Genomic DNA, 9,601 nt, shown 5'->3' on the forward strand with positions numbered 1-9,601 from the left:
CTTCTTCGCGCATATGAAAGATTTGGATGTCCCTAACTGAAGTAGATTGGCATGGTTCAAAGTTCTTTCTTCTAAGGAATTCCTTGGTTATTTCAGCGATTGCAGTACGAAAGTATCTGACTAATACATCCAGGGTTTAAACTTTTAAGGTAGATAACCTTAGTTTTAGGTAATTTTCATGGTTTCAATGTAATTCTTAAGATATTTCAAGGGTAATTTCGGGTTTTACTAGCTTCAAATGTAAGGAAACTGGAAAAGTTTTAAGGTAATCTAAAGTAAAAAGCAGCATTTAAGGTAATTGCTACATAGCCAAGTTTAAACCCTGAATATATCCTTCTCTCTGGAGTATTTCAGAGAAACACGAATGACATAAAGCAATGTAACGGGAATAATAGGACAGGAAATGGGAAACTGGACTAGCATTACAGAAAATGCATAAGCAGGAAAAAACAGTAGAAGGAAAGGAAAAATATACCACCAAGAAAAATTCATTGGAAAGATCAGTTTAAACGTCTTTTATCTCAACCCAATCTAGAATGTATTAAAAGGAAAGAGAATTAACAAAAAAGATCGGAAAATGTAAAATACAAGCCAGAATTAACACAAAATAATGGCTGAAAATACGTATATAAGATAAAGAAGTGGCCACAATAATCTTTATAAAAATACATAATGAAATTAAGTAACTGAGTGTCAACAAAAACTTTTATATAACGAAAGACAAAAGTAAAGAACATAATCAAAACCAAACAAAACTGTGGTGACGTTCAATGCCGTATTCCGTGGCTGAAGAGTCCTTGGATGTGTATCGTTCTCCGGCTCTCCGCTGGCATTTCATAATCCTTGATAGCCAATTGTAACAGACGGAGTTTATCTCTACGAACTAGAGCTAACGTTCTTACTGGGAGTTGAGGGGTTGGATTAGTCATCGTCCCTATTCAGTAGATTCTATAAAGGTAGATTTTAAAGTTGTGAAGTATCTAAGTGCAATGTTCGGGCCAGTTACGTTGTATTTGGAGGTTTGTCGATCAAAGTTGAACTGCGCTGTGAGGTGTACTAGCTTGTTATTCGAGGGATAATGGTAAGTATTAATTTGTGATTGTTGGAAATTTTCCATAAGTGTCTGGTCAGATTTTTTTTTTCAAAATGTTCTATTATTTGTTGAAAGCTGTTGCAAACATATGTTTCAAAGAAAGTAGTTATGGTTGGTATTTCTCGTGTTGGTGCTCTTACTTAGTAATCGCGTCGTTAGTACAGTTTGTGGATTGCCTGTTTCTCGTAGTTGTTTACTCCTCTTGGTGTTTACTCATAATTGTTCAGGCTTATAAAACTTGCGGATATCTAAATGTGTGAACTGGGTTTACTAAAGAAAGTCATTATAATCTACGTTAATTGGTGTATTGATTGTTTACGCAATATTTTTAAGATTTGATATTATTACCATGTCTAAGGCTTTACCAAAAGTGCGGCATGTACCCCTTTTGATAGAAGAATTTGCTTGTGTAAGCCGTTCTATGTCAACCGTTTCATGTAGTAGTAGTTTTTAGCGTGCGGGTTTTCGATGTCGGGATTAAAAATTTTTAATTGACTGAAGGTTGTTAATTTTTATTGCTCATCTTCAGTTATGGTGTGGGATAACTGGTCAACCTTTAAAGCTAAATGTTAAGTTCCCTTTAAAGTAGACTCTGTGTCTAATTGAATTTATGGAATGTTACCTTCAAGTTTGACTTCTGTAACCGAGAAGTATTTATCAGATCAATTGCTAATGTATTCGTAATTTGTAGAAGTGATTTTATTTTTCATGCTACCTTTCAATTTCATTACGCAATTTGAGTTTTGAATTTTTTATTGCTATTATTTAAGTGCCTTTATTATAATAAAAAAAAATTAAGTTATAAAACGAAGAAGTGCCTAAATCTTAACTTGATTGCTGTCATATTGTAAAAGATTGTTTCAATTATGTTTAAACATTGCATGAATTGGGTTGAATTGTTGATTTGGACCAAAGAAATATTTTAAGAGTATATGCGAACTTTGTAAATGTTTTGGTATAATAATAATCATGGAGGTCTGAAATTTCAACCTTGTATTAGGGATCAGTAGTTAAGGGGTTGGGCATAACATATTGAAATTTTGAACTGCCTTTGTTATTATGAAATTAATCTGTTTATTCTTGCAGGCTTTTAGATCTCAGAATTGGGGTATCTTAGGTATTTACCTCTAGTAAATTTTTTAACTTAATTTGTATGGATCAATGTTCTTAAAATTTTAAATATAATTAGGCCTACTAAGGGTTGAATAGCAGGGAAGCTTGATATTTTGAACATAACTTAAAATTTAAAGTATTTAAATTTTAGGGTTTGAATATCGGGAAAGTTTGAGATTTTAAATTATTTTAAAAAATATAAGGTATAAAATTTGTTTAAACGGATAAGCGTAAGATTCAATGTTAGCTAGCATTCAAATATATATCTTTAAGCCTCAATAGTTAATGTATGGAAGTAATGTATGGAAGATTGAGTGAAAGGAAATTTGAATATTATAAATTATATTTGCCATGCTATAAAGTCCACCTTTGCGGGGTGGCTGTTGCCACGAAGGCAAAGGTGGACTAGGGTTGTCCATGGTAGACTTTTCCAAGTCTACCATGGACAACCTGAAAGTAATTTACTAATCTTTATTTAATTTTCAGGGCTATTAACATTAAACATCAAGATAATCTGGTTATCTCGGTAGTCGGTTAGGGTAGATTTCAGAAAATCAGGATATTTGTTTTACCAACATCACTTTTTTAACTTCCTATCTTATGTTTTCTTTTTTAGGTTTTCCAGCGGATATTGTATAGCAAAAAAAAAAAAAAAAAAAAAAAGTATTTACTGGGACGAGATTAAGGCATCGTTGCAGGGTATTTGGTATATTCTTAAAAGGGTTCTTATACATCTAAGCTATATTCTTCTAAATCTCATAAAGTTTAGACGGTGATTGACTTGGCACTTTACGAACTTATTGAATGTCAAATATATTCAATGGTGGTGCATAAATTTATCTAAAACTGATGCTGTTCAGACTTTTTTGCCATTTTTAGTAACTGATATTTTTCTCATGTTCCTTAACTCACTGGAGTATACTTTAATCAGACAGATACCTGGAGAATTTATTTCTATCAATTTTTTTTTTTTCGAAATAAATTTAGCTGCATTTAAAGCGGTTCTACTGGAGATACTTAGGATATAATAAAGAAAGGTCTGTGGAACAAAACATTCACATTTTGTTTTCCCCTTATAGATATATTCACCCTTTAGATATTTTTCTAATCTGATTTCTTTTTTCAATATTAGAATGGTATATATTCCCCATAGCATATATTCTCCCTAGCGTATATCACCACTTACGGATATTATTTTACTTTGGGTAGCAATATTGGGCTTATGGTAACATAATTTTTAAAGTAAAATTAGTTTTGGACCACTTGCCTTTATAACTTCTTCCAGCCGATCACATTAGAGTCGGCACTGCTGTGATCGGCTGATCATGTCACTACAGGGTAAGTGCGAGACAAATCTTAGTTTAAAAGTTAGTAAGCTTAACCACGACTGGTAATGCAATCGTCTGGTTGGCAAAGAGTTTTAATGATATCTCCAGTTTTGATGAGAGAAACTAATACTTTTTGCAAGGTGCGTAAAGGTTCAGCTTGTGTAAGATTGTTTTCAAACGTCGCTACAGATAGATTAGCTTGATTTTTTCTAATAAAAAGTAAATTTTGCAACCTTAAAATGTGGGTACGTCTTCAGTGGTGTACGCTTTGACAACTGTTTCTTTTTTTATATAAATATGGAAAACATTCAATTTTGAGTGAGAAAAAAGTTAGTGTAACGTTTAGATCTGTTAGTGGGTAGCAGTCGTAATCTGGGTTGTTCCCCTAATCTATGACAGTTTATTTACTAAGAAGTATTAAATCCCCATCATAATAATCTCCTACGCCTATTGAGGCAAAAAGCCTCGCTTAGATTTCGCCAGTCTTTTCTACCTTGAGCATTCAAATAAATACTTCTCTTATCCTTCCCGAATGAGTTTTAACCTTAATCTTTTTAAACAGGCGAAATGTTGTGACAGCAATGATCCAGGGTCAACGGTTCTGGTCTGTCTGAAATCTAAACATCTGCCAAAAAAAATAGCAAAATGTGGCTTGAAGGAAACTTGCTGGGACGTTTTGGCAACCTTTTGGATTTGTTACCTGCAACGTACCTGATGAAATTAAAAAGCACCGATAAAGTAGTTACCTCCTTTAGTAAAGACTGTAATCTGGTTCAAGATTGCCTGCTCTTCTATCCACTCCACCCGTCCCGTGACCCGAGCCACCCAAGCACTGGATTATTGGGGGGAGAGGTGAATTGACTTGGCTGAGGTGAAGACTTGACTTGGCTGAGGTGAAGACTTGACTTGGCTGAGGTGAAGACTTGACTTGGCTGAGGTGAAGACTTGACTTGGCTGAGGTGAAGACTTGACTTGGCTGAGGTGAAGACTTGACTTGGCTGAGGTGAGGACTTGACTTGGCTGAGGTGAAGACTTGACTTGGCTGAGGTGAAGACTTGACTTGGCTGAGGTGAAGACTTGACTTGGCTGAGGTGAGGACTTGACTTGGCTGAGGTGAGGACTTGACTTGGCTGAGGTGAGGACTTGACTTGGCTGAGGTGAGGACTTGACTTGGCTGAGGTGAGGACTTGACTTGGCTGAGGTGAGGACTTGACTTGGCTGAGGTGAGGACTTGACTTGGCTGAGGTGAGGACTTGACTTGGCTGAGGTGAGGACTTGACTTGGCTGAGGTGAGGACTTGACTTGGCTGAGGTGAGGACTTGACTTGGCTGAGGTGGGGACTTGACTTGGCTGAGGTGGGGACTTGACTTGGCTGAGGTGAGGACTTGACTTGGCTGAGGTGGGGACTTGACTTGGCTGAGGTGGGGACTTGACTTGGCTGAGGTGGGGACTTGACTTGGCTGAGGTGGGGACTTGACTTGGCTGAGGTGGGGACTTGACTTGGCTGAGGTGGGGACTTGACTTGGCTGAGGTGGGGACTTGACTTGGCTGAGGTGGGGACTTGACTTGGCTGAGGTGGGGACTTGACTTGGCTGAGGTGGGGACTTGACTTGGCTGAGGTGGGGACTTGACTTGGCTGAGGTGGGGACTTGACTTGGCTGAGGTGGGGACTTGACTTGGCTGAGGTGGGGACTTGACTTGGCTGAGGTGGGGACTTGACTTGGCTGAGGTGGGGACTTGACTTGGCTGAGGTGGGGACTTGACTTGGCTGAGGTGGGGACTTGACTTGGCTGAGGTGGGGACTTGACTTGGCTGAGGTGGGGACTTGACTTGGCTGAGGTGGGGACTTGACTTGGCTGAGGTGGGGACTTGACTTGGCTGAGGTGGGGACTTGACTTGGCTGAGGTGGGGACTTGACTTGGCTGAGGTGGGGACTTGACTTGGCTGAGGTGGGGACTTGACTTGGCTGAGGTGGGGACTTGACTTGGCTGAGGTGGGGACTTGGCACCTTGAACAGATTACACACGTTTGAAGAAAATAAAATTCAACTTTTTATTTTTTTTTCCATAAACTTTTTGTTGTTAGAACACCTTGATTGAATAAAAAGAAAGTGACGAATATCTTTACTAACTACTATAACCTTGTTTATATAACTTTATACTTGTGTGCACTTCAAATTGTTTCGTACAAATTTTTTTGTAGATAAACCATGTAAACTTTAATATTAAAAGTACATTTTAATGATTTTAACTTTTGTTTTTAACACCCTAACGTTACTTACATATATAAAAAAAAATACGAATTTATGGCACTCAAGATGTACTATAGAACCTAAATTAAGTGTTAGCAAGTTTAATAATACGGGTTTGTGAATTCTGTGAATCAGAACTAACATGGTGAACATTAAAATAAGCAACCTTTCCAATAATTTGTGGTTATGTAAGCTTTAAAAGATACTTTGATTGCAGTTCTATGAAAGGGCTTTAAGTTCTTAAACTTTAACTTTATTACAGCAGTTTTCAAGATATACTTGTTTAAACATTTAAGTAGCAGAAATTCTACTGGCAATACATAATCTTGCAATGGGGTTCAATAGACATGCCCATAGTGAATAAAACTTATCTGTATAGTATGGGCAAAGGTTAATGACTAATGTGAAAACTGCTTGTTAGTATTTTTCCTTTATCTCGGAGAAAATCTTTTTGACTTCCTCTAGTGACCATGGTAGTGAGAGCATGTGATAGCAATAAAATTGAGAATTTTTCTGTTAATTTCATTTTCGCACCAACATTAAATTTACTATCATAGTGTAACTACATAATTTAATATAGAATTTAGTACTGATGTTTAGATCATAATCAGTTGAGGAATTCTAAAGTTTGTATATTAAAACTGGGACGAAGAGAGATTTAAAACTTTTTTTATAGTATGCCTTGGTAGGGTTAACAGATATATAGCCTGTTGAGATTGTAAGTGGCTGTCCAGTAGCTAATGAATATAGAGGTAGAAGATAGTGAAATCCAAATGCAAAAATTTCCTCAAATCTAAAAAATTTTCTGTATGGACTAAAGTTTAGTTAGCGAAAATTTTAGGTCAGCATGATTTATCTAAGGACCTGGCATATTAACATCCTTCAAGTACTTGATGAAGCAAAATTCCGAATATAAATTGTTTACTCTTAACTTTTGAAGATTGATGGAAATTAAAACTATTGACAATCTAAAACTCGCCTACTAAATATAAAGTTATTCAATGAATCTATGGTAAACTATATAATCCACAAGGTCTACAGTATACTGTACTCCATTAGCGAATTGAATTCAAGGTTATTCTAATGAAAGTTTTTTTTTTTTACTTTTTTAATAAATTACTTGGTTACAGAGTATTTGTTTTTCTTAATTTCTGCAATATTTCGAGTTCAAAATAAATTTTCTAAATTCCTATTGCAAGGGAAGATTATTTTATTTAATTTTAATGATCGATATAGTTTAAATGCGACGACTCGGGAATGGCTCAGAAATTTATATAAACATACTAATTTCAGAAGATTGTTCCACACGAGGGGCAAATGCAGGGCAGGCCAAAGACTATATGATTTGCCCGTAATTTTCTAGGTTTGAAACCCTTTAGCAGTGTCCAGACGATCGTGCGAGTCGGTTGGGCAGCAATATCTGGACCGTAGGCAGCACCATTGGTCGGCAAAAACAGCCGAGCCCGAAGGCGAATTTTGTCCACACGACAGAGGTGTAGAGCAGCTGGGCTTGACCGACGAAAGGCGACGATGCCATTAGCCTGTAGAGTGCGGTACGATAATCATGGCATTTTTTACTTCTTCGTTGTCAGATTTGCATGGACAGTAACAGATAAATGGTAATACTTTTTTCGAGAAATGTATATAGTATTATAATACTATAAACTTTATGCTGTGGTTACGGGCTTTATGCTGTGTTACGGGCCTGCCGTATGATTTCCTTGGGTTACTTTGACAATTCTGTAAGTTTTTTTTTTTTGGAATATATATTTTATATTAAGTTTCACTATGACTTATTTCTTTAAATGAGTTTTATGTATGTTTTTCTACTTTTAAGTCCATTGTTACATTTTCGTATAGCAGTTTGTTTTGAGTTTCCTTTCAATAATTTCTAAACCTGCAAAAGGTTGATATCTTAATGGTCATTGATTGAGTTTCATGCCATTCGTATAACAATGAGTTTATGTATGTACACTTATTCTACAATTACCATCATATAAACTGTACTGTTGTCTATTTCAAATGCAAATAGTATAAAATATATATATCCATCATCCAGAGTGTATTATTTTAAGCCTGTGTTATTGTAAACCTAATACCCGAGCATCTCAATGTTACCTCATTCATGTTTGACCTTAAAACCAGGAAATGAAATTGTATGAATCCATACACACCTTCAGTGGTAAAATGGAAATCGACTTAAGGTGTAATAACAGCACATATGCCGTTGCTTGAATAATAGTTTGTGCAAGATGCAATGATAGTTTGCAAATAACACTTAACATTTACGTATTATACATAAACTATATTAGGTGTTGACTTTTTACTAACTACATTATACACACGACTGGTATCCATATCAGAATTTAAGGTTTAAAGGTCACCAATGAGTGGCAGTAGCAAGTGAAAAGGACAAGGCCTATAAATCGAACATGGAACTACTCTATGATCATTGCAACGAGCTCCCTTTCCACCCACGTAAAACCTGGAGAAGCGAAGCTATGGCTGCAATGCATGAAGACCTATGCAGCCCTCCAAGCCCCCTATCTCTTGCTCACACAGACAGTAAAGTCGTGGGCCATATCAAAATCACCGAGGCTGGGTGGCCCTCATTACTTAATTGCTAAATTATCCTATCATAAAGCAATGACCGGAGAGAGAGAGAGAGAGAGAGAGAGGAGAGAGAGAGAGAGAGAGAGAGAGAGAGAGAGGAGAGAGAGAGAGGAGGAGAGAGAGAGAGAGAGAGAGAGAATCTTTTTTCTTATCTTTTATTAGAGAATAATATACGTTACGTTACCTATCCATCAGATATCTCAACTGACTTATCCTCACCATCCTCGGTGTTGTGGCTACCGTCCAAATTTGACAATGAAGGTCTTGGATTATCACTGACAGAGGAACTTCAGGTCTTCGAAACACCATAATGTTGTGACATATATATCCTCACTCCCAGCTCCTGACTTTTGAGATTGTTTAATTTTCTTTGATTCATGACGAAACTGGTTACGTACCGTGTCTCTCTTTCTTTTTATATCATCCGTCGTAACGGAAGTACCATGCTCTCTTATCTCTGTAGCAATTGCCTTTAGTGCTGTTATGCGTTTGTCTCTATTCTTATGGCATTTCAGCTTCGCATTCCATAAACATGGATTTTCACGATAAAGATCAATCAGCCTGCTTGTCAGTGGTTTTGGCCAGTAAATGAAAGATTGCTCGCTAGAGTTCTCCTGGTGTGACATACTAAAAATAATGTTTCTAGTGTTACAGTGATGTGGATTGAGCGACGAAGCTTGCTGAGAGTTCATGATATCAACTTGCAAAGTTGCGTCTGGCAGGGTTGAAGCTTCAGCTACCAAGCACCACATTGGCGATTTCGCTTGACGAGCCCGTTAACAATTTGATCGTTTGCCCGCCAAAAATGCAGGTTAACGGGCCTCCCGCCGATCAGGTCCGCTCGTCTGGACAGGGCTTTACAGATCAAAAAGTCCAAGGCAGGCGGTTGGCACAGGGTTGACGAACATATGAATTGGGGCTAGAAGCTGGACAGAGTGCAGCCAAGAGCGCTGTGCCACGCAAAGTGGATTGCAGAGTGGTTGAATCGTCGTGATACATTAGGAAGTTCCATGATTTTGTTGTGGGAATTACAATAATAAAGGGAAACTGTTCATCACTTAATTGAGGATGGACGTTAATTCCTTTTATTCTCTTGGCTAAAGTAGAAACATATAAAAAAACAAGATACGAAAATGAGAAAAGCTCTACCCTCAGATGCAAGTCTAGAGGCAACTCTTCGATATTTTAGCAATCGGCTGCTAT

The 9,601-nt window shown here is 37.1% G+C and overlaps 1 protein-coding gene across 1 annotated transcript; it reads right to left on the bottom strand.

Annotated features, from left to right (window-relative positions):
- Positions 1-4,285: 4,285 nt before the first annotated feature.
- LOC137655235 (uncharacterized) lies at positions 4,286-9,150 on the bottom strand. Its single transcript, XM_068389120.1, has 3 exons — positions 8,797-9,150; positions 7,135-7,326; positions 4,286-5,542 (listed from the first exon to the last, which is right to left on the bottom strand). Exons 1-3 carry the CDS (start codon positions 9,148-9,150, stop codon positions 4,286-4,288), a joined length of 1,803 nt encoding a protein of 600 aa, XP_068245221.1.
- Between the last annotated feature and the right edge of the window lie 451 nt (positions 9,151-9,601).

Source organism: Palaemon carinicauda, chromosome 16 (assembly GCF_036898095.1).
Source record: "Palaemon carinicauda isolate YSFRI2023 chromosome 16, ASM3689809v2, whole genome shotgun sequence".
Taxonomy (NCBI): domain Eukaryota; kingdom Metazoa; phylum Arthropoda; class Malacostraca; order Decapoda; family Palaemonidae; genus Palaemon; species Palaemon carinicauda.

Coding starts and splice junctions, on each gene's coding strand:
- LOC137655235 (XM_068389120.1), bottom strand. CDS start 9,150: ATGTGGTGCTTGGTAGCTGAAGCTTCAACCCTGCCAGACGCAACTTTG. Junction 7,327..8,796: donor TAAAAAGAAAGAGAGACACG/GTACGTAACCAG, acceptor CGCACTCTACAG/GCTAATGGCATCGTCGCCTT. Junction 5,543..7,134: donor TCAAACCTAGAAAATTACGG/GCAAATCATATA, acceptor AATCTGTTCAAG/GTGCCAAGTCCCCACCTCAG.